Source organism: Triturus cristatus, chromosome 3_1 (assembly GCF_964204655.1).
Source record: "Triturus cristatus chromosome 3_1, aTriCri1.1, whole genome shotgun sequence".
NCBI classification, from domain to species: domain Eukaryota; kingdom Metazoa; phylum Chordata; class Amphibia; order Caudata; family Salamandridae; genus Triturus; species Triturus cristatus.
In genome coordinates, this window is record NC_140583.1 from 878480871 (window position 1) to 878505415 (window position 24545).

General features: G+C 42.1%; 1 protein-coding gene across 1 annotated transcript in view; it reads right to left on the bottom strand.

Moving 5' to 3' along the window:
- Window positions 1–24545, bottom strand: part of CERS6 (ceramide synthase 6) — a 513016-nt gene that overhangs the window by 333238 nt on the left and 155233 nt on the right. The window contains exon 4 of the mRNA XM_085646218.1: window positions 23029–23086. Within this exon, the coding sequence (XP_085502344.1) occupies window positions 23029–23086 (58 nt within the window). The remainder of the gene's footprint in view (window positions 1–23028; window positions 23087–24545) is intronic.

Consider the following 24545-nt stretch of genomic DNA (forward strand, 5'->3'; position numbering starts at 1 on the left):
TAGGAATGTTAAAAGTGTTGGGGGTGGAGTTGGAATTAGGAGAATGTTTGTCATCTCCAGGGGTGTCTGATGGGTCTGGGCAAGGTGAATATGCTGGTTGGGATATGCAAGGGAAATAAATTGCAGGGGCATCAGTCCGGGAGCTAGTAAACGTGTTAAGATTGAGATCCACAGGGGAGGTGGGGGGGGGGGTGAGGTCTTACGACTTTTTCCTTAATGAGAGGAAAGATGTTATCCAGTAGGTTTAGGTTACGGTCCAATGATTGGATGAGGATGATCTCATTTTTATAGACACCCACAATGTCATTAAAGAGCAATAGTGAACTAACGAGCATGATTTTCTATTGGCTAACACCGCAACCACTCGTGGTAAATGACAACAATGTAATGGTTTATAGCAACAACCTTAGCAGTGAACCTGTTTGAACGATATTAGTAGGCTCCTTCCCAGGAGTTTCTTTGCTCTCATGCTTCTTCTCCTCCTTTGCCTTTTGCTTACTTTCAACCCATTGGACCGGATCAGAAAACATTTTGGACTGGACATGGCCTTGGTGGTAAGTTAAGTCAATGCATGCCTCAAACACCTTTTACCACTTCATAAGACAAGTTTTGGGACAATAATGAGTTTGCCCTTTAAATCAATAACTCAAAAAAGTATGCTGTTAAATGTAAAGAGAGAGCAAAGGTGCTTGAGCAATATCCAGGATAGGGGTGCTGCCATCAATATTACATCACTGAAGTCATATAGATTGGGAAAAATGCAAGCATTGCACAAACTGTAGCAAATGTGCCACGTCGATTCAGCAGGAGAGTTGTAGGGGTGTGGTATGTATCTGGTGGTGCAATTTAGAGAACAGTCACAAATATATTACTAAACAATGGTGTGGTAGAACACTGATTTATAAATAGCACATTTTCTATTGATATGGCAACAAAAATTCACACTGACGTAGTTCACTGATCACACGAAATACTGCACAAATGATAATGTGCAGAAATCAGGTTTTAGCAAATATTTAACATTCGCACATCACCAAGTAAAGTTATTTTGATCTTATTGTAATCATTGTTTTCATCCCATTTTAGCATTATTTGTGCTTTCCTAACTTCCGATAACTTTTTGAACTATCCATACAGCTCATGCACAGGTATGTAAATGTTGTTGTATTTTAGGAAAAAACTGACATCCTACAACTTTTATTAACGCACTCCATGCACCACTAAGATTATCAGACAGTAAATTCGAAAAAAAAACCTCTAATTTAGCAGGCAGAAAAAGAAAACACCATCTCCATATTAAAAGAAAAAGCATCAATTTCTCAGAAGACAAAGCTTGACATTTGACATCTGACTTTGAACACATAGCACATGTGACAAGATAAAAAATAAGGCATCTTCAATTCTCATTCACCTTCTGAACTCCAGCATGATTGTTTTGGGGGTGCTACAGCACCACTCGCACCCCTACTTCCACAAGCTATGAAGGAGAGAATACAGCCATCGTACAATACTTAAGCCATGGTACATTAGCAAAAATTGAAACTGGCTGTATTATGATTATTGAAACACTGAGTTTATTTCTTTGTGACACTGGAGTTACATTTTAGGGCTGCTACTTTAGTTATTTCAGACATCACTGGCTCTGTGATGAGTTTAATCACATCAAATACGCTCACTTAACTCCTAATTTGCAGGAAAGGTGTGAGAGCAGCCATAGCATGGATCTGGCCATTTGCCAGATAACACTGATCCTGACTGCATCCTAATTTATTTCTCACATATTTCCCCTGTGTACATCTGCTGTGCTCCGTGTGCTAATGTAATGTCTATTCACGGGAAATGCAGCAACTATGCTAAATGTAGAATCATTGTGGAAACCAGGTTACCAGAAAAGAATTGCAAACATTTGCAGTGTTTGTCAGATGAAAACATTACTCTGATGAAACCTGTGATGAACCGGTTTCTTTTGACCCCTCTTAGCTTCTCAGTCTGATTTTTTCCTGTCTTAATTGTTCAATGAAATATATTCATACTCTGCCCAGTACACATCATGAAGAGTCAACTAGTCTTTGGGGTAAGAGGGGCACATAAAATGGCTTTTACAGGCAGTCTCCAAGAAAGAAAGTAGAATGACCTGAAATGTCTCCCTACAGCAGCCCCCCTTGTGGGAAGACAGTGGAATCCAAGATTTCTCCCTGAGCATAGAAACAGGGAATTAGCGAGTTCTGCTGCAGCTTCCCAATGCCATCTCGGGGCGAGGATAAAGAAAAGATATTGAAAGGCCAGACCATTCATCAAACCTCAAGGTACAAAGCAGGATGCTTTTGTTCTTGGAAGGAGGCTATGTGGGGACTCACCAATGCAATCATCTCCAGTAAGAATCTCATCAAATGATGCTGACTTCTCAGTAGAAATTTGCTCAAAGAGCAAATTAAAAGATGCATAAAATCTCCCCAGACATACACATAATGTGGAAGAGTGGAAAACATGGTAGTTCACCTAAGCAGTTTTTACACTCAGGGAAACTCTGATATATATGGTGGAATCTTATAGCAGTTACCATGCATGGTGGACTTGGTGCTATAACAGCCTCTAAATCCTTTTTGAGACCTTGAATTAACAGGTAAACAAATATAGCTCTTCGGGAAAGATGGCACTACACATACCTCAGTACAAGACCTAGCTTGACACCTCAAGAGACAGGCATTATCCAAAGCAGACAGCTAGCTATGATGCCATCATTTTCCGGTCAGGGGCAATTCCAAGTCTAATGGCACTCATTTTACAGTGTCTCCTGGCTCTAGTTCATGCTTTAGCTTTTCTCATGTCTGGAGAGGGGAGGGAGCATAAAAACAATTTAGTTTGTTGCAGAATTGAAGTTTACGTTGAAGTAACTGCAGTCGAAGGGATGAGACCCCATCTAGCCTACATGATACTTTACTACAAACACAACTTAGAACTACCACACAGAAGTGAAGTGCAGTAAACAAGATGGCAATGAAGCAAGAGAGCTCGCAATTACCTGTAACCCTAACGGAAACGTATAGTGTGATACCTTAAACAAATTAATTGCTAACCACAAACCCACGGTATGAATGAGAGAAAAGCGTGCTGCATTTGTTCTGTGAAGATCGGAAAACACATTTATCATGGGGATGTTTAGGATAACACATCTTCACCACTGAGAAAAACTTGTGGAAAATGTTCCATCCAAGCTATTCTTTGATATTATATACTGGAACCAAATCAATTCAACATACCAAAAGGATTAGTTGTCCCTGAATTCATAGCCTAGCCTCATGCACCCCTGAACTACATCAATATATCAATACTCTTGTAGGAACATACCATTAAGACAAATGTTTTCACACGTTCAAACACTACTGTATTGCTACTTTCGATTGCCAAATGTTGTCTCAGTAGCCCATTATTATTTTTGAATGGTCGATATTACAGCACACGTATGTGTGAGATTGTTAGTTCTCAAGCTACAGAAGTAGGAAAACAAAAGATTATCTCATAATCTCTTATCTAGATAAATAGGTCTGGATACTGTGCTTCAGGGCTCTAAATTAAGCTTCTCAGAGGAATATTAAAGATATTATCTAATACTGCCCAGTGACAACACTGTAATTGTACTAATGCTGTTCTACAAAGCCACACAAAAAGGTAATAATTGTTTGTGGTGGCTTTAATGAGAGATTGTAGCCTGATAAGCACTAATTACATTATGTTTGGACTAGCTGTCGGTACATAAACATATACACTGGGATTGTCTAGAGTAAATATGAAAAAGTATGGAGACTCTTAGGGAATGGTGGGAAGCAATTTGAAGATAATAGGTATGTGATATGATTTGAAAAAATAATGATTCCCAATCATGCAAAATGTAATAGATGTCCAGGGTAGGGTTCATTTTGGATGTGTATGATCTGTCGAAAGTTAGAGGCAGAAAAACAAAAAATGCATCTACATCTACAAGTAAATAAATAAGGTTATTAGACTGTTAGGTCTCCACTCAAACCTGTTTTCCTTAGGCAAAAGTAAAATATATATATTAACTAACAGTTTTTATTTTCTTAAAAAGTACTGCAGTAAGCATGTTGAGAATTAATTCATTCATTGCTGTGGTCTATGCTGGGCCCTACAGTCAGTCCTAGGGTTTTATCTGAAGGGGTCCACTCAGCCTTTAGTCCATCTGAAGGTATTAAAAAGAGTCACGAGTTGGGAAACTGTAATACCTGACAGCCTTTGGTGTGGTCTTCTCCCAAATATTTTGCCTTTTCCTCTCTCGTTTGTTGAAATTTGTTTTTGATAGGGCATTGGGCACTTTACCACTGTTAACCAGTGCTAAAGTGTTGGTGCTCACTCCTTTAAACATAGTCAAATTAGAGTACATCCAATTTGGCACATTTAATTTTCTTATAAGCCCCTAGCGAAGTGGTACTATATGTACCCAAGGCCTGTAAATTAAATGCTACTAGTGGGCCTGAAGCCATCGCAGCATGAATGCAGTTTTAAACTGTCAATTCAACTTGGCCAAGTCGACTTGGCAAAATAAACCTTTTGCCAAGCCTAATCCTTCCCTTTTAATGCAAATAAGTCACCCCTAACATAGGCCCTCAACAGTCCACAGTGCAGGGTGCACTCTATTTAAAAGGCTGTATATGTAATTTTAGGTTTTAAATGTCCTGGTAGTGAAAAACTCTTACATTTGTTTTTGACAACTGCAAGGCTTACCTCTACCATAGGATAACAGTGGGCTATCTTATTACATTTAAGTGCTTACTGTTGATTGGGAACAGATTGAAATGTCAAAGTTGGACTCAAAAGAATAGTAATTAAAAAACAATTGTAATGGTAAAGTAGGGTTTTAAACCACACAGTCCTGGAAATGCAAATTTTAGAAAGTTGCCATTTTCTTGTCCTAACCATTTGGGTGCCGGCAGCCTGTGGCCTGGGTCACATGACTGTGAACTGCTGGTTGTTGACTTTTGTGTATTCCTCCCAGTGAGACAAAGGGGAACTAGGTTTTGGCAGACTGGGTGGGGCGGAGCAGTTCCCTGCCCCAATTGCATTCCAAAGGGCTACCTCAAGCACACCCATAAATAACTGGACACCTGCCCTTCATCACCTTAGACCCCCTGGAGCCTGTGCAGGGGAAAGGAAGGACTTTTCCAAAACCAGTTGGGAGGGTAGCCTATAAACTTCTCCCAGTTTACCAACTGGCACCAGGTATAACTATTATAAATACTGAACACTCAGACCAACTGTACCATTCAATCCTGGACCAGCGGAGGTACCCCAGAAGGACTGCTTTCTACTAGGGGTGGGCAAAACATTTCGCTCTGAGTTTGAGATGTTTTGCCCATTCAGCGCTCCGCCTGGAGTGCGGAGTTCAAGAAAAACACAGCGAACATCTGCATGGCAGAGATTTTCCCTGCGCATGGCTCAGCAACATTAAGAATATGCCTCCTCTAGCACAATGTTCGAGCACTAGTACTCCTCCCTGTTAGATGTCTCAATGCGGATGGTCGTGGCCGGTCACGACCATTCGCATTGAGAAAGCTGCTGCTCGTGATAAGAAAGCTGCCACTCATGTAGAAAATCCTACTCGAGCAGCAGCAAAGAAGCAGCACCCTCTGGCGTGCCACGTGATGCCATTCACAATGACGGGACCACAGGACAAGCTCCCAGTGCTAAAAATCTGTGTGAGCAGGCTGACGTGCCAAAATTCCGGCGCTCACGGAACTCAGCGGAACCTTGAGGGAGTTTTCTAGGTAACTCCCCAGAATTCTGCAGAGTGAAACTCAGCAAGTTCTGCCCACCCCTACCTCCTACTTAAGAGGAATGCCCTGCTGCTTGTGGCCTGCTTTGTACTTCAGAGTACTGACCTGCTGATTGAGGCTTGCCTTGATGCTTGATCCCAGGACTATCAGAGTTACTCCAAGTGTTTACTGGCTGGCCTCCTGTTCTGAGCTACAGGAACACAACAAGTTTCAACAACCTTGTACCCATAGTGGGACCCTGGCTGAAGCGAGTCCTTTCCTCAAAGTGGTGCCCATCAGTCCTGGACCCTTGGAAGTAGTGCTAAAGCTGCTCAAACAGCCAAAATGTGTCCTGAAAACTGACAGGAGACCAGGGCCTACCTACTCGCCGATCTGCCCAGGTGCATTGCCATTCGGCCTGACTTCGCTGTAGCTCCCTCTACATTCTTCTCTGCAACAGCAAATCCAGTTCAGAGGCTCCTCTCAGGAAGCATATCTGCCCACTTGGAGCCCTCGTCGGCTACAGCCTGCAGCTTTGTCCTGTTGTAGATGTTCTACTTTCAAAAACGTTTCAAAGCCTGAACATAGAAATCTTAACCAAGACTTTTTCCAAGTGGTTCCATTACAACAACGGCTCTTTCTAAGGCATTGCCGGCTGCCTTGTCCATCTGAACTTTACCTTCTCAGGAACTTTTCTTCAAAATGTCTTTTAAGTCCAAATATAACCAGAGACTAGGTCCAATCCCCCTAGTGTATTAGAACAATGCTCCAACATGGTCGGCCACAACTTTGGACTTTTCCTCAGTCCTTCGCGACTAGATGCTGGCAGTTGGCGCTTTGATCTTTTAGGCACTATTTTTCACAAAAAGCTTTAAAAATTCATAACTATGTTTCTACGGATTGGATTTATCTAGTTTTGGTGTCAATTTTTCTCTATTTGTCTACATTGGTGTGGGAGTTTTCTTGTAGGCATTTTCACCTTATTCCTGTTTGCGTTCTGCATACATACTTAACACAGTGCCCCTAAGTTTAGCCTAAATGCTTTTGTGCCAAGCTGCCAGAGGATTAAGCACAGGTAAATGTAGGGACTTTTGTGGCTCATCCTGACCGGGATTGTGGTTGTTGCTTGAGAAGGGCTTTCACCCACCTCTATCAAAAACCCAATTTCCTACAGTAACAATAAACATCTATGATCTATCAAAATACAAAGATATCCCTCTGTGTGAACATGCACTCTACAAACTGGAGTTTCATTTTTTATGTTACTTAATATGAAGTAGCAGATTTGGGGAGAAATCAGTCACATATCTGAAAGTGATTGGGACATGAAAGATATGTCTTAACCCTCTCACCTTAAAGATCCAAGAATGATGTATGAAAGATTCTGCACCAGTGCATGTGGCCTTTCAGAGGGATCCTGACAGCTGACAGACTATGCCCAGCCCTACTAATATTTCCATGTCATGTGAATAAATCTGAACAAACCAACCTTTCCAAAGCATATTTCTCATGTACTTGGCCCTTATGCAGGCGTTTCAGAGGTGATCCTCATATGTGATTGACCGTTCCTCAGTCAGATCAGCCTGCCATTACTAAGCCGGACATGTGACAGCCCTTTAAGCTTGCCTCATGCCTACCCTTTCAGAGCCTGTGTGTGAAGTTTAAACTGCCATTTCGACCAGGCAAAATAAACCTTTTGCCAGGCCCAAACAGTGCTTTTTAATACATACAGGTCACCCCTAATGGAGGCCTTAGACAATTCAAGGGCAGGGTGCAATGTATTTAAAAAATATGACGTGTACTTTTAAATTTTACATTTTCAGGTAGTGAAAAACACTCACATTCAATTTTCACTACAGCAAGGCCTATCCCTATCATGGGATACCATTGCAATTCGTTATCACCTATTATAAGTGTAATTTCCAAGTTTGGTGTATCTGGATTCCTAATTTAAAATCATAATTTATGGTGAAGTTGGATTAAATTAAAATTTCGAATGTTGGCATTTTCTTGCCTTAGACATTTGGTGCTGGCAGCCTGTCTCTGGTCACATGACTGGGTGTAGTTGACAGTTGGGCTTTGTGTATTTCCCCTAAACAGCCACATACAATGGAAGCTTAGATGTGACTGGATGGGTCTTCACTGGCAGGATGAGAGGAGTCAGCTTGGCCCAGACTCACTCACACCTGAAAAGGCTGTGTCAAGTCTCCTCAGAAAGGGCTTAACGACCCTGCATTGTCACTTCAGCCATCTTATAGCTTAGGGCAGGGGATGTCATGCATTTCAAAGCAACTGCCTACAAGCTCCTCCCACCTTCCAGAACCAGGGCAGAAGAGTATAAAAGAATGATCTCAAACACCAGCACTTCAGTACACTTCTGGACCTGTGGATACTCTGCCAGGGAGAAGGACTGATATGCTGCTGAAAGGACTGTCCCTCTAATGGACTGCTACCCTGAAGGAGCTGCTGCCTTGCTGTGCTGACCCGCTGTCTGCTGTCTTCTGCCTGGCGTAGAAGAACTGGATCTACAGCTCATCTTGAACCCAGGACCCTAGAGTGACTCAAATGGATAGTCTACTGGATTACTGATCTGAGCCTCAGGGACACAAAAAGCTCCCCAACAGTTCCTAGACTTGTCTTCAGGGAGTTCCTGACCCCCAGACTCTTGGTGTGCCTCTTGAGATCTAAAATGTAAGCTTTTAGGCTCTTCATGAATGGGAATGGGTCCATTCACACTCTCTTCACACAACAACCATCAACTGCTTAGTGGACAGCCAGCACAAAGCTTCAGCCTGCCCGTCTGCAATGCCCGGCCTGCTCTTCGTACCACGCTGACCACTGCCAGTGACACCCTCTTTGCTCCCAGCGACCTTTGTCAACACTAACGGGACTCTAGGCGCAAAACTTGAGAAGGTAAACCTATTGCTGGACTAATCTGGGATAGTATCTGAACCGCGCTCCATCGCACTTGGCCTGAACTTTTGACTTGAACTCGTCCAGTGCGACCAGATAGTCGCAGTTGGTGCTTTCTATTTCTAAGCGGTATTTTACAGGTTATTCTTTCAAAAATCATAAGACGGGTTCAGCTGATTGGATTTGTGTAGTTTTGGTTTTATTTCATTTATTAAATTGAGCTCTATTTTTCTAACCTGGTGTTGGATCTTTTTTGTGGTGTTTTCACAGTTTACTTTTTGAAGCGTTGCACAAATACTTTACACATCGCCTCGAAGTTAAGCTTGTTAAACCAATTTCTAACAATATATATATATAATCTATATAAGAATAGATAGATAGATAGATAGATAGATAGATAGATAGATAGATAGATAGATAGATAGATAGATAGATAGATAGATAGATAGATAGATAGATAGATAGATAGATAGATAGATAGATAGATAGATTCACTTATTCACCAAAGGTTAAAGTGGAGTTACAAGTAAGTAAGGCAGTAAGATTTTAAATTGTATTAAAAAAAACCTTAGACGTTCCCTGAAAAAACACCACCAATTTAAAACCAAAATAAATCCTGAAATTCACCAGATATATGTAAGTACAGGCTGTACCGTCATATATTCCATATGCCATCAATGATGTAATATTTAAGGTCGTAAGCAGAGCATCATAGCGGTGCAAGTGACGTTACAGTGTTAGGCACCCAGAACCTCGGTGAAGGTATACGTACAATGTAAATAAATTAGTTGTGTCGTGGCCAAAACTAATCAAACACATGGAGATGATAGACGGAGCGCTGAAACTTTTCAAACACCCACCCCCAGTTACAGATCTCGGTTGAATCCATCAACGTTCTTTAGCTCACTTCGCCACCCTAGTTCAGACCCAGCTATATGCAAATCAATCTTGACCCTGTGCCTCATGGGAACAGTTCAGCCTGCACTGCCAAGCCAAGTCTTCCCTGCACTGGAAACAAGCATCCTGGTACCGGTTTCGGGGTAACACCCCTCATCAGCCACGCTAGCTTGAATCCAGTGGCAAAGTGAGCAAGGGACCCACGTCTGGGTATACCCTGCCAACTTAAGTCAAACAAAGCAAACACAAGGAGATGACGGATTGAGTGCTGAAACTTTTCAAACACTCACCCCCAGTCACAGATCTGGGTTGAATCTGTCATCATTCTTTAGCTCACTTTGCCACCCCAGTTCAGACCCAGCTATAAGCAAATCAGTGTGCCTAAACTAAAATAAACCGATATTACATAATGTACATAATTAACATTCAATTCAATAATTAAGAATAAAGTATTCATTAATTGTTAATTATTTCCTAATTAATTTCCCTAATTAACTTTCCACCCTACACACTTCCAAATTAGCAGCCTGCACCTAAACTTTAACTAAAATATATGATAATTACACAATTTACATAATTAATAATCAATGAAATAGCTTAATAATAAATTATTGTTTATAATTATTACTTATTTAACTTCCCAAACTATACCCCTACAAACCCAGAAGCCCATAATTAAAATATAACAAAAATATATAATTATTAATCAATTTAATAATGAATACAAAGTTATAAATTAATTGTTAATTATTACGTAATGAACTTCCCACCCTATACCGCTACAATTATAGCAACCCGCAAGTGAAATATAAGTATACAAAAATCAATATTACATATCATACATGATGAATAACAATTTCATATCCATGTTGAAAATCCTCCAGTGGCTCCCTAAGAAACCTAGGATTTAGTTCAAAATGAACTGGATCATGCATACCACCTTCCATTGAGCCTCCCCAGCTATACTTCAATGTAGGACAAAGAGATACTAAAAGTCAATCAAACCTTCCTTTTGAAATCTAAAAATTGAAAAAATCCAAGAAACTAGGCCAGGCCGTCTCCTACCAGGTACTAATGATCTGGAGCCGCCTATTATAAATCTAAGGCTCATCTCTAATTCACTGTAACTCTAGAAACACTTCAACACCCATCTGTTTAGAATCTGCCTAATTGCCTGTTTCTTCATAGATGTTTGACACCACCTCATCTTGTCACAATTTTGTATGTCCCATGTTTCTTTAGTAAAAAATATGAGGGGCACGTACCAAATGTTTTGTACCATTAAAGGAGCCACTGTGGTGGCATCTCCGGTGAAGACACAGAGATCATTGCAGGGTTGCAGATGATCTCTGAATTTGACAGGCAGCAGACCAGCTGGTTTGCTGGAAATGATCTCCGCCACACTGATACACTGCATACCACCCAACATGGTCTAAATCAGATTCTTGCCTTTGGTAAAAATGGTCCAGTTGCTAATGATGTGACATATTCATGTTACTTGTTTAATTTAAGCATGCACTTCTCTTGATGCCACTCCATGCCCATATGTTCTAAAATATCTAACACCAGCATTATCGTGCATCCCATTGGCTCAGTATACTAGTATGTCTTCTTGAAAGGCAGTGATTCACTTAAGACCATGATACAAATGCGGGATTAACTTTTGAATACCACGGAGGTCGACACTAGATCAAATGGATTTTTTTTTTAACTGTAACAGCTCTATGAGGAGTAACACATGCTATAAAGTCAACACATAGACATTCCCTCACCTTATATGAACCACAGGTGAAATTCATCAAGACGAGTAAGTTTGTTCAATTATATTATCATCAGACAGTTTCCTTACAATTTTATCTTTCCTCACAAGCACTGGCACATTCCTAACCTTGGCTTTGATAATTATAGCACCCATTTAACTTTACATGTGTGTTCCAAACGTCTCAACTTTTATAAACTTAGGACTAAACATAGCTTGGTGTTTTCGTAAAACTGCCTGATAATTGTTGAGAGCTATCACCATAGGGCAATGAGTCTTGTCACATCTTCATCACCCTTTCTTGTCACTACCTAGGATGTAATCTCAAATATCAGCCATAAATCGTGCCTTTAGGTCTTCTGCCAATTCACTCAATAAATCACAAACAACTCTATCCAGATGAATATTGGTCATCCAATATGCACCAGTGTCTTTTTTTATAGAAACATTTTATTGACATTTTGCAAGTAAACATCAAACTTTTTGCCTCGTACTATAAAAGAATGGACCAAGGAGCAGCATTCATGTCACAGGTAGATGGGACGAACCACGCAAAATAGCTTCCCCACATAAACAACCGGAGCCATGAACGGCAGTTAGATCGGCAAGCCTGCCCAAGTCTTTATATCTCCTTCACACACCATTATTTCAGGCTATTTATCGATAAACATTTTCCTAGATAAAATGGTTGTAGGAGAATTAGAGTCTGCTAAACTTCTAATGGTACGATTCCGAATCAAGATGTTACACATGGGTTTACTTTCTGGTCCATCATCCATCTGCTCACACTCCTTTTGCAAGTGCAGTTTTCCATTGTTTTGTGACCTCCAAATTTAAAAGTGACCAAACTTGCCACCTTTCTTGCACTCCTTTCCTCATGCAGGATATACCCTATACTTTTATGTTTCACCTAGCGTTGCAGCATGAATGCGCTGCCATCGCTATGCGAGGCACGCAGTATACACTATAGTGTGGAAGCTTCGTGGAAGCTCTGCCCACTCTCCGGCCCATCTTCTTCATTGACTTAGGTTATAAATGCTGCCTTCCGATTGGTTTTAAGCTTGTTAGTCCCTCCCCATGACAGCCATGTCAGTCATTTGTATCCTTCCATGGCTACTAGCCCTTTTACTGCACAGGCTACTTTCTTCCCGTCCCTCCCTTCCCCCTCCCGCAGTCATGACTTCTTGGGGCCCCCCACCCCCATCCCACACACTCCTGGTCGTGCTCGTGCCTTCTCGTGCCCGCCCACACTCCCGTTTTCAATGCAATAGGTCTCGCGTAAATGCGAGTCCTATTGAATTGCCAATGCTTGTTCCCAAGTGTCTTCACCTCAGTGCTTGGATGTCAGTGCAGTGAACTGCTTTGTAACCCTTTGAGGGAAGGCAGAGCTATGATCCACACACCTCCTGCGGATGCGAACGATTGCTTTTTTCAGACTTCTTTCAATGGAGTATTCTTGATTTCTTCACAAGAAGTGCGGCAGAATCAGCCTCATCCCTACAGTGGAAATAGATTGTATTTCGCCACTGAGTGGTGCTGTTGCTTACGGTTGTAAGAAAGCTGTTTGTTTTTCTTGAGTCCCTTATCTGATAATGCTGTCACACAGAGCATAGTTATAGCGAGGAAACCGGTGAAAAGTCTCTTTCTAGGCACAGACGAAAAATGTGTTGAAGGTGATCCATGACTGAGCTATGCCGGGTTTAGTTGTTCTCTAGTGCTTTGCCCTACGCATATTGACGCGCACGTGCCATTGGGTTTATGCTGAGCTTTACAAAATATCAAATATCACGCATGGTACGTATGCACAGACTGGATGCAGCTGTCCAACACAGGATCAGAAATCGGGAGCTGGATTTCTACTTTTCTTGTGATGGCAAAGGTCTGCATTCTGAGACAGGTCACCGTCTGCTCTATCTTGCAAAGAATGGCAGTCGGAGCACCTCCCATGACCACTTCTGAAATAGTCATCTCTAGGAGCCAAGTGCCAGTCTCTAATCGTATTTGGGCTCTCGTGCTTGGATGCTCAGGGAAGTAGCTGAATACCTGGGAACAGTCTAGGCCTGCACTGGCCCACTTACATTTATTATACTATCTTTGTAGGCCAATGCACTGGTTTTACCCCCACTGTTTCTTGACTGTTCTACGGCAAATGATAGTGCGAGATCTCGGTCCCAATATGACAGACGCTGACATATTTCCCTACCCCTACAATACTCACCTGGCATGATGTCATGCCACAACATCTCCACTAGTGAGAAGTGAGCAGTGTGAGCAGCGCACATCGATGTGCCCGCTGTCACTGCAGTCTGCCTGTGCCAGGGCACAAAACAGAGCCCGATAGAGACCCATTTTGAGGCCTCCTTTAAAAAACTGCAGGTGCTCCACACCGATGAGACCCAGCCCACTTAAAGCCTTGATTATATAGGACATTACCCCTTTATCCCTCTCGCCGTGATGACTCACTTAGTGACGCCCCTGTGCCTCCAATCACAACTTTTCTCACATATAAAAATTCCCCCCTCCTTACTTTCTGTTCCTTTTTTGTGCTGCAAACAATCCATGGGCAGGCGTAGTGTGCGTGCTCTACTGACTTTCAGCTGCTCTGTTCTCTAGGGAAGTATGTGCAGCTCGGTTTGCACGGCTGGTGGGCAGAATGTTCATGGTGAGTGGATCGTTTGCCACGGGGCGTTCAGTGGGAGCCGGCAATTCAGGTGAGTGAAGAGTGAAGAGTGAAGAGTGTATCTGCCAGCTGTGCTGCAGGTCCATGCTCCTGCCTGCACACGTATCATATGGCTGTGCCATAGGTCTGCAGTGCATGCCTCTGGCCAACTGGGGACATTTCCTTGTTGCCAGGGAGACTGAGTTTCTTCCGCAATTGTCTGTTGGCTGGACGCGCCTCCAGAGGAGGGAGTCGGATGCAATAACAGGCTGACTTATGGCCCTGTTGCTTTCTGCTGAGGGACTTTCTTTTTTTAATTTTCCTGGCAACTGCCTCTATTTATTTTTCTTGATAGAAAACGACCAGCACAGGTCAGTAAAATACCAGAATCACTTTAGCATTCTCTAGATAGCAGTCCAAAGAAACTGTCTTCCACGAGCACCCGTAAACAATAATTTTTTTTGAAATCTTGTATGTTCAGTGATATGACCACCGAAGGCCCTGATTTTATATTAAAAACAGAGCTTTGGACTATACCATTTCCTGCTGAAAGGCAATATTTCTCTCCATGTGTTCCCATACCTGGCGTATCACGCAGTTTGGTGCTTACTTCCCCTCCATGTTAAAGAACAGTAGATGTTTCAGCACCCAGGCTAATGTGCTGCATAGCTACATACATATAAGGTCCCAAAGGCGAGACCGATTGCATTGCAAATGCTTGTTCTCTATGTGACCTGTACCCGCATCGGGAACAAACCCTTTTTAGGTCTCGGCTAGCGAAGGCTGCGCTTGCGCAGTCTCGCTCGCGAGATTTAATGACTTTGAGAAGAGGAGCTTGAACCCGCCTCTCTTCTCTCCTCTTCTCCATTGGCTGGCCTCTTGAATGCTGGCCAGCCATTGGAGAAGAGGTTTGTCACTCCGAACAGGCCCCGTCCTTTTCGGATTCGGGGGCGTTTTTTGTTGTTGCTTTTCGCTTTTTGCCAGGCCGTCCCTTTTTTCGCTGGTGGGCGTGTTTTTTTTTTTGCATCCGAAGGTTCGGCCATTTCGTGCGCGGCGGGACTGGGAACGGAGCAGCAACAGTCCTTCGCTCGCAGTACCACAAAGCCGTCCCTGCATAAAGGCTAAAAACATTTGCTGCGATCACTCCACACACAGAATAGCCATGTTCTATTTTTGTCCGTCTGGAACTAGCAGGGCGGGTTTTGTAAAAGTTAAAAAAAAAAAAAAGGTGCACGCGTCATTATTTGCCAAACGTTGGCCAAGCACAATGTCTGTTCTGTGCCTTCACGCGACGCCCCGAGTCACTCTGGATGCCTAAGTCACGTGACTTGAGAAGTTGCATTCCTGAACGTTCTCACTGAGCTGCTGCTGTGGAGCAGTATTGGAAACACACGTCACTATCCCTTAATATTGGATGCAAATACAGTCTTGGCGAAAGAAGGCATGATAGAGCTGAAATTTAATCCTAAAGTCTAAGCTGTTCCGAACAGGGGCCCCCGAAATAGGTTTCACCCAGGGCCCTCAAAATCCTTAAAAAGCCCCTCGCTGACATGGGTAAGACTGTGCTCTATGCAAATCAGAATGTTCACGAACGAGTAATGTTCATGACAATCTGTAACTTTCAGTGAAATCTGTTCTTAAATGTAGAACTCCAAGTGCAATTTCGGTGGCCTCGCTATTTTATCTGATGAAAAACTAGACGATTCGCTGTTTCGTTTGCGGGTGCCCACCCCGCTGGTGTTTGCTTTCTTGATGATGGCGGGTGCCCACCCCGCTTATTTTATATTCAAATTACGAGGGAGCCTACCCCTCTTACTGCCGAAGCAACAGAATCACCGCCGCGGCCCACAGGAAGCCAGGCATCCTTGCCCGGGACTTGGGCGGAGCCTGCGGTGTAGCAGGAAGTGTCTGCTCAAATGGGGCTCCAGTGCGCTGTTGGGAGCCCCGGTGCGCGCTGAAGAAAGTCCAGGCGGGAGCCCACCCCGCACTGGACAGCAACCACAATGAAGGAGGCAGCCTGGGGCCTCGCGGGCCCCATCCTGAAGTCCCGATCCCGAGACGGGGTACCGGGTGAAGCCTGGTGCAGCAGCAAGGCGGGGCTCCGTTGAAGGTACTCTGTACCCTTACTATGTTTCCTGAGCAAGGATTTCTGAGGGGTGGGAGTTACATAGGTATCTGCCTCCACAGTTCATCTCTGCCTCCACAGTTCATCCCGGCCCTGAAGTTCTCGGAGTTTGTTTGGGACTTTACTGGTATTTATGGAAGCTGCCTTTAGAATAAATCAGCATCTCCCTTAGTTCCTTTCTCTTCCCGTCTGTCCTTTCTCCCTTCATTTTACAGTTTCTTTCTCATACCTTCTATCATTTTCCCTTCTTTCTACTTTCCTTCTCTCCTTCCTTCCTTTATCCCTCCCTTCTGTCCTTCCTTCCTTTATCCCTTCCTTAACTCATTCCTTCATTTTACCACTTCTGTCACTCTTTCCTTCTCTCATTCCTTCCTTTATTCCTTCTACCCAAGGACCAAACAGAGGACTTCTCTCTCGGCACACACACAATAACATCACACGTTAGTCAGGAGGCACACACATGCTTTTATTTATTGACATAAATAAATCAACAAATCAGCCTAACAATAACTAAATAAAGCAAGACGGAGTGTTCTTAATGTGGGCAGATTGGTTTTATTCAAACCCCCAAAACATTAGCTTCATTTTACCGAGTTTGCCAGTGAAGCGCTGTTCCCCGGCCCCCCTGGGGAAGTGCGTCAAACCTGGAGGTATTGCAATACAAAATGTGTAGGGCAGCTTTGTGTTCACGAATGTGGGGCCATATTATCAAGTAACAGCGAGAACATTATCGCCGTTCCTTGATAATATGTTCCAAGGTGTTTTTAAGCCATACTGCTTACGTTTTGTAAGCATATAAGCAGTGGACATTGAAATGGGTCCTTTCTGGGCCCTGTAGTTTTCAGGCAAAATTACTTGTTGATTTCTGCATAAATGTAAAAGCGTTAAGTTGTTCCTGCTTACATTTCACATGCTTTATTTAATGGCTCTGTGTGGGTGGCTTTGTGTGTGTGGCTCTGTGTGTGGGTGCAAATGCAATAGGTCTCGCATTTGAGAGAGATTGAGCTATTGACATTGTAAATAACAATGCCGTTTCTTTAAATGTTTTAAAAACAAAAACATTGACAAAAATAATGTCATGAGCAATGCCAATAGCTCTAACTTTAACAATGCCGAGACCATTGCATTGTAAATGCTTGTTTGATGTCTAACCGTACTAGAAACATTTTATTTTCCTTAAACCTCCTCTGATTATCATCTTCTTAGTATCCTTAATGACGGCAGTAATGGCAAACCCTGATTGGTTGTCTTTCCATTCACCATAGATTGCTGCAAACCTACAGCAGTCATAATGTTCTGTTCAATGCATAAATTCTTACAAAGTGAAAGCTGTTGGCGTTGCGAGTACAGCAGTGCATAATGACCTGATCTATGCTTTACAAGGTAGTCCAGCTCACAGTTAAATGGCAGAATGTACATAGAGGCATCAAACACTCCTATGCGGTTGAAAAGCTGTTGATACCTTGTGAATATATAATAAATAGTGGAAGGCTTGAAATTATAAAATGCAAGTAAGTAAAAGGAATATTTCGATGCAACTAAATCCTCACCAACAAAAACAATGTTGACCAGTATTGAAATATTTAACAAACATGGTACGACAGAATGTGAATTGTTGCAACCGCTCTAAGATATGGTCGGTGTTGCTTTTTATCAGTTACATAACTGATACACTGTTTAGAGGTTCTTTCTCACTCCCATTATCATTACATTCCCTTATGCCTAGCCAGTTTCATGGCGCAGTTTACTCTGCTTTCCAGTTCCTCTCGTGGTGCTGCCGTGTGTGCATTTGTAGGACAGGTGGCATGTAGAGTATTTCAGTCCGACACTTTCTTAGATGTTTAGGATTAAAAATATAACTCCATTGCATTCGTGATGTGTAGTAGCAAACTCTCAGTCGTGTCACCAAGCAACGCAAGCAACATTTTATTTTTGCAGGTAGCTGCGTTTAATATAAAACATAAACACCAGTTGCACATGCAACGCCAGGTATCCTGCAGTGGCATTCAAAAACAGAGCAGCGGCTTGACCTACACCACTGACATTGTAGCGTGTTCAAATTGACAAAGCACAACGAAAACGAGGCTTGTCGCACCCCACTTGAACTCAGTGTAGCCTCGTGCAGGACATATGATTGGTCCTCCTGATAGACGCCTGTGTTCTTAGACACAGTGATCGAGGTGGGAACCTTCCCATCACCATACAGTAGACATTTTGGCAGCTAATCTGCAGATGACATGCTTGCCACATCCTTAAGATGCAGTAATTCCTGTTTCACTTTAATTCACTGTCTGCTACACCATTGAGTTAGCAATTTGCACCGCTCTGTCTGTCTTCCGTGCTGTTCAGCCTCCTTAATTTTTTTGGCTGGTTGTGGGTTGTGCCACTCGCTCCAGTCGTGCCTCAGGCAGCACAGTATATAAGCTAATATATGTCTGTAAGGGAGTACATCACTGCATCCCTGATGCCAATGAGGAGCCACAAAGAGAAGCAGGGGCAGGACCCCCACCACTGTCCCAGCCTTTGTTAAGGTAAGACTGTGCTTCCGATGCCATCAAGAAGCTGGGAGAGGGCTTGAGGCAGGTCTTCCTCTGAAACCTGGCCCTGCTGCCCTGCCTGGCTCCTTGTTAGGAATCATGGCTTGCTGGTTCCTATGTCCAGCACCTGAGTCTTACTCTGCTGCTGCCATGGAGCCTCTGAGTTGCCATAAAAGGAAGAAAGGTGAGTTAAAAACACAGAGTTGTTTCTCAGTGTATGTGTGAGAAAAAGTGCTTTTCTGAGTGGGATAGAGATTGAGACTGATTGAGAGTATGTGTTAGTTTAATGATTTTGAGAGAATGTGAATGAAAGTGAGAATCAGTGAGTGAGTGAGAGTGAGTAAGGCAGTGGGAGTGAGTTATGGGTATCTCTATCAATGATGCACCAGGTGTAGTGCACTTGTTACACAATGGAAGCAGAACACCATTCCCACAAAAGTTCAAAACAGAGCCCCTGTTCACCAGTAGTTGTGAGTGAGGGTTAGTGTTGTGAAAGTGTGAGTGTGTTCAAGTGTGATTGTGGGTGAGAAACAGTGAGTGTATGTGTACATTGGTGTTTTAAGGCACTTAAGGCATTTATTTTAAAGCAAGCTGAACCCATGGCAAGTATTACGAACCACCACCTTTAAGGATCACCAGACGCTATTGCCAAAAGTTGAACAATCCATATAGAACAGAGTACAATATTTCAAGCAGAATCACATACAACATGTGAGAGGCTGGGTTGTTTGTTGAATGGGGGGGGGTGATCTCTGTTCAAGCAACAGTCACAATCCCGATGAGGGTGAACCACAAAAGTCACTCAATTGAACCTGAGCTTCACCCTCTGGTAGCTTGGCACAAGCGCAGTGAGGCTTAACCTACAGGCACAGTGTACATTATTTATGCAGCATACAAACAATAATAAAGTGAAAACACAACCCAGGAAAAATCCCACGCCAATATAGAAAATTAAAGTACATTTTAATAAATTATTTGACACCAAAATGACACAAGTCCAATCAGTACAAGTAGAATTAGGAATTTTCAAGTTTAAGGTACAAACATGTACCTAAAAGATCCAAACATCAACCACGGACATCTAGTCGCACAGGACCGGGTCAAAGTTGAAAAATATGATTGGGCACGATCGGTGCTTACCTTTGAACTTAAAAGAAATGTTTAAAAAAAGTTCTCAGAAGGTTACGTTCGCGGGGCAAGGTTGCAGGCAGCATCTGAGGAGGGAGTGTAGTCGTCGGGGAGCCCCTGGACGAAGTCTTGGTGAAGAATTCTTTATTTGGACTAAGTCAGTTTTTGGGAAGTCACAAATCTACAGGGAGACAAAGCTGGAGGCTTTAGCCGACAAGAGTTCCAGGAGGCCGGATACACCTTTGTTGAACAACCACTGAACAGGATTTGCTGTTGCAGAAAAGCACATAGCGGGAGCTGCAGATTAGTCCGGACGAGCGGCAATGCACCTTAGCCGGTTAGATGAGCAGTTCGCTCCCCGTCTTCTCACGGTTCGCAGAACAGTTTACAGCTAAACCATTTTAAGCACCAATTTTGGGATTTTGGCTATTTGGGCACCTTAGAATCACCACTAATGGTCCTGGACTGGAGTGGCTCCACTTGGGGGGGGGGGTCAGGAATGACTCGGGCAGGTTCCAGGTGCTGGTTCAAGATTGTTGGAGCCTTTTGTGTTCATGAGGCTCTGATCAAGAGTCTAGCCATCTAGCCCTTGGAGCCACTCTAGGAGTCCTGGATTTAACAGCAGAACAAGGCTCAAACAGCAAGGCAAGCCTCTGAGGGTTCGAGTCAGGCTCCAGGCTGCAAAGCAGTCCCTCCAGGTGCAGCAAAGCAGTCTTGTGGAGTACACAGCCGGCCACAGTAGCAGGCAGTCCTCTGAAAGTTTTTTTATTTTTATACCAGGTGCTTTCTCTGAAATAGGAGAAGTTTCTAGAGAATGCCCTTTTAAGTTCTTGATGTTTCATGCCTCCCCTGCCCTGGCTCCAAGCTAGTTGTATGAACAATACAGTGGCAGCAATGCCTTTGTGTGAAGGCAGGGCACAGCCTATTCCGTTTGAAGTGGCGCTGTGCCCAGCACCACCCACCAACCTTGCTAGTTGGTCAATCCAGGCACACCTAATCCTTCTATTGTGTGGCTATCTGTGAAAAATAAACAAAGTCCAGCTGCCAACTATAACCATTCATGTGAGCCAGTAACAGACTGCAGGCACCAAATAGTGCATAAAAATGTCACCTTTCTGAAGATAGCATTTTCAAAATTGTAACCTAAAATCCGGCTTTATCATTAAAGAGGATTTTTAATTACAATTTCTCAGACACCAAACATGAAATGTAACCTGTTTCCAATGAAAAGTTAGCACTTAATAAATGCAATAAGGCAACCTAATGTTATCCTATCGGAGAGGTAGGCCTCACATTAGTGAAAAATTAATTTAGGTGTTTTTGACTACCACGACATGTAAAACTTAAAAGTACATGTCCAACCCTTTAGTTGCAATGCACTCTTCCCTGTAGGCTACCTGGGGCCTATCTTAGGGGTGACTTATCTGCAATAAAAGGGGAGTTTAAGGATTGACACAGGATTTATATCACTAAGTCGAACTGGTAGTTTAAAACTGCAATCGCCGACATGGGACAGGTTTTAAAAGGCTACTCAAGTGGATAGCACAATAAGTGCTGCAAGTTCACTAGTAGCATTTAATTTACAGGCCCTGGGTATATGGTAAACCAGTCTACAAGGGACATATAAGTAAATAAAGTATGCCAGTCAGGTGTAAGCCAATTTTACCATATTTAGAGGAGAGAGCACAAGTACTTTAGCAGTGGTCAGCAGTGGTAAATTGTACAGAGCCATTAAAAATGTATTCAGAATAAAACTGGAGGGGTGAAGGCAAAAGGTTTGGGGATGACCATGCAGAGATGGCAAAGTCCAACACAACAAAGCAGCATAATGTGATACAACACGACATCAATGCACCACCACTGCTTATTTTTCACATCTTAGTCAAAGCCCAAGTGGCATTGTCACTTTATCTTAACATATATTTCTCAGTTTGCTTGGCCTTAAATGGTATGCAAGACCTATTTTCTTTTGATGAAGAATGCACAAGAATCCTAAGGCAGGGAAATGTTTGACTAAAAAGCACAATGAAATTGATAGCAATACATCATATCTCTGCATATTTGTAACATTCTGTTCTATTGCATCATCTTTTGCCATCATTGTATGCTGAACAATATATGTATATTTTTCCTAATTTTGAGCAGCATCTACATATCATGGTTTTCCTTTGCTGTAGGTTTTTATAATGTATTGTTATAAAACTGTTTCAACGAAAAGTTACCTAAACCCTAAAGGGTTGATAGACAAATTAATTCATCCTTCTGCTGGCAAACAGACTCAGGTAGTCTATAAACAGCACACTGATTGTTTTACATTGGAATTTTGTTATAGTGTAAGTTGAGAAATGTAGACAAACTCTAACATTCCATGGAAATAAAATATATTCATATATTACCTGCAGAGGAAAAAGGCTAGCAGGCCTAACCACGGACACTTCTATTGTTTTCATTATGTTATCAACCAGGAAATTGTGACTAGGTCAAATACACCACTGTTAGAAAGCTGAATTGTAATACTGAATGTCGACACCAACAAAATCAAGATAGAAGAATATGAAGGAGAGAATACTGAGGGACAACATATCAAAAGTTAAGTGCATATAGCGAAGAACAGATTTACTATTCCCAACTCTACATCTACATGCCTTGAAGATATCATGTACTGAGTAGGTACATATATGTGGAGTTAGGTAAAGACAATCTAGACTGACTTACATTTCAATATTTTATTTTCGATATTGTCCTCTCTATTATGTGCCATCGATTTGGGACTTTGATATTCAGGAAGCACAACGTAGAGAGTTAGTATAAAGGCGATTAAACTATATTGTGAATAATGCAGTGATGATGCAGATTTTTTTTTTACTCAAAAGTATCCTTTGTGCAATCAAGCTGAACTACATTTTCACACAAATAAAAAGAGTCACGGAAACTGGCAGGTTGGAAGTGCAGCTTTGAAGGTTTCGTGATCTATTGTGACATTACCCCAAATTGCAAACGGTTCTTGCTAGTGCAGACTTTAGTTGTAGTGCCTAATTAAACCATATTACAACACTGAAATCTAGGGTGCTACTCTGAAGGCATAGGAGTGGCTCGGGGCCAATAATGTCCCAAGCCCGAGCTTGCCATTGGGCCAATACTCAGGTTTAGGAGTTTTAACAAAAGATACAGCTCTCAATATTGGGCAAAAGTGCCATATTATTTTGACCAGCAATGTTATTCTAAAAAATATGAGTGCTTACCTTTTTCAAGAATCGTATTCCATAAGTAAATATGTAAAGATAAAATGTAAATCTCCACCTGCAGAGGGAAAAAGAAAAATAGGATGATATAACATAATTTATCATTGCCCCTCTTTAAAATGTTCCACCTCACCATTTTATCATATATATAGTACACATCGAGCTTTTCATTTCCATGTTGTCTTTGAACTAACATTTTTAATCAAAGAAATCTCTCAAACACCCTACTTATCTGCCATACTCCTTTTGGTGCTAACTGGCCAATGGTATAATGAAGCGGAATGTAGAAATAAAAAAACTTTGGATATTGTCCCGGATTGGTGATGGAGAGGAGAAGGGATATTCTAATACAGATGAAAACTGGAACCAAAATCCATAGCAAATTTCAAAATGTGACTAAAATCAATTGCCAAGTGTAGCCAACGTATATATGCCCAGTATTACGAGCATGAAAACTTCTTAACTAATAAATACATCTTAAAACACAAAACTGCCGAATTTTAAATAATGTTATGATTACAAAATATATATGAAACCTGTCTTTTATATGAACAATACACTAGCCATTTAGTTCTGAGTCACAAACGTTTTTATGCAGAGCCATATTTACTAAGGCTTTGAGCTGGCACTAACACAAAGCAAAGCACTGCATACTATTAACTATCTAGCAGAGTTTTGCGCTGGAAAGATTAAAGTTGCTTTTTGACTCCTCGACCCAAGAGACATTTTACTAGTCTATAATCTTGACTAGTCAGGGGTCAGGCTGTATCTATTAGAGCTAACCTTCAGCTTGCCACCTCTAGCCATCTTTTTCGTTAAGTAATCATTCGTAAGCAGTCATTGTCAGTTGTGTCCTACTGCTGGCATCTCCTTCTCTCTGTTTTTAATTCTTCTCGGACTTATCATTTGTCAAATTCCAGTGCATTTTTGACAGTTTTCCTTCTAGTTCTTATGAGTATTATGATTATTATTATTATGTGCAAATTGTAAAACGCACGGCTACCTAAAAAAATTTTTCCAGCGGTAGGCTCAATTAAGGAAAAATAGAACAAACCCAAATGTCATGAAAAAAAAAAGCAGTGTTAGGAAGATTATGAAAGCCACGTTTTTCAAAATTTACAAAACAGGGGGAGTGACTGACACTCCCTCAGTGTTGGTAGCAGGTCATTCCAGAGTCTAGTTCCAAGGAAAAAAGAATGCTAGACCTCCTTATTGGGATTTCCTAATTCTAGGAATTACAGCCAACCTCATATGACTAGAGTGCAAAGAGCGAGCTGGGAAATATGGAGACACCAAGGCTCTAAGATAAGCAGGTCCGGAATTTGAAAGGTATTTGTGCATTTGCACAATGTCTTAAAATGCACATGGCGCTCGATGGGTAGCCATTGTAAGGTCTGTAGCATACTGGCTGTGGAGGTGATTATAGGAGAGTGGAGCAAAAGCCATGCAGTAGAACTTTGAATGATCTGGAGGTGTTCAAGTAGTGTTTTAGCCACCCCCAGATAGAACACATTCCC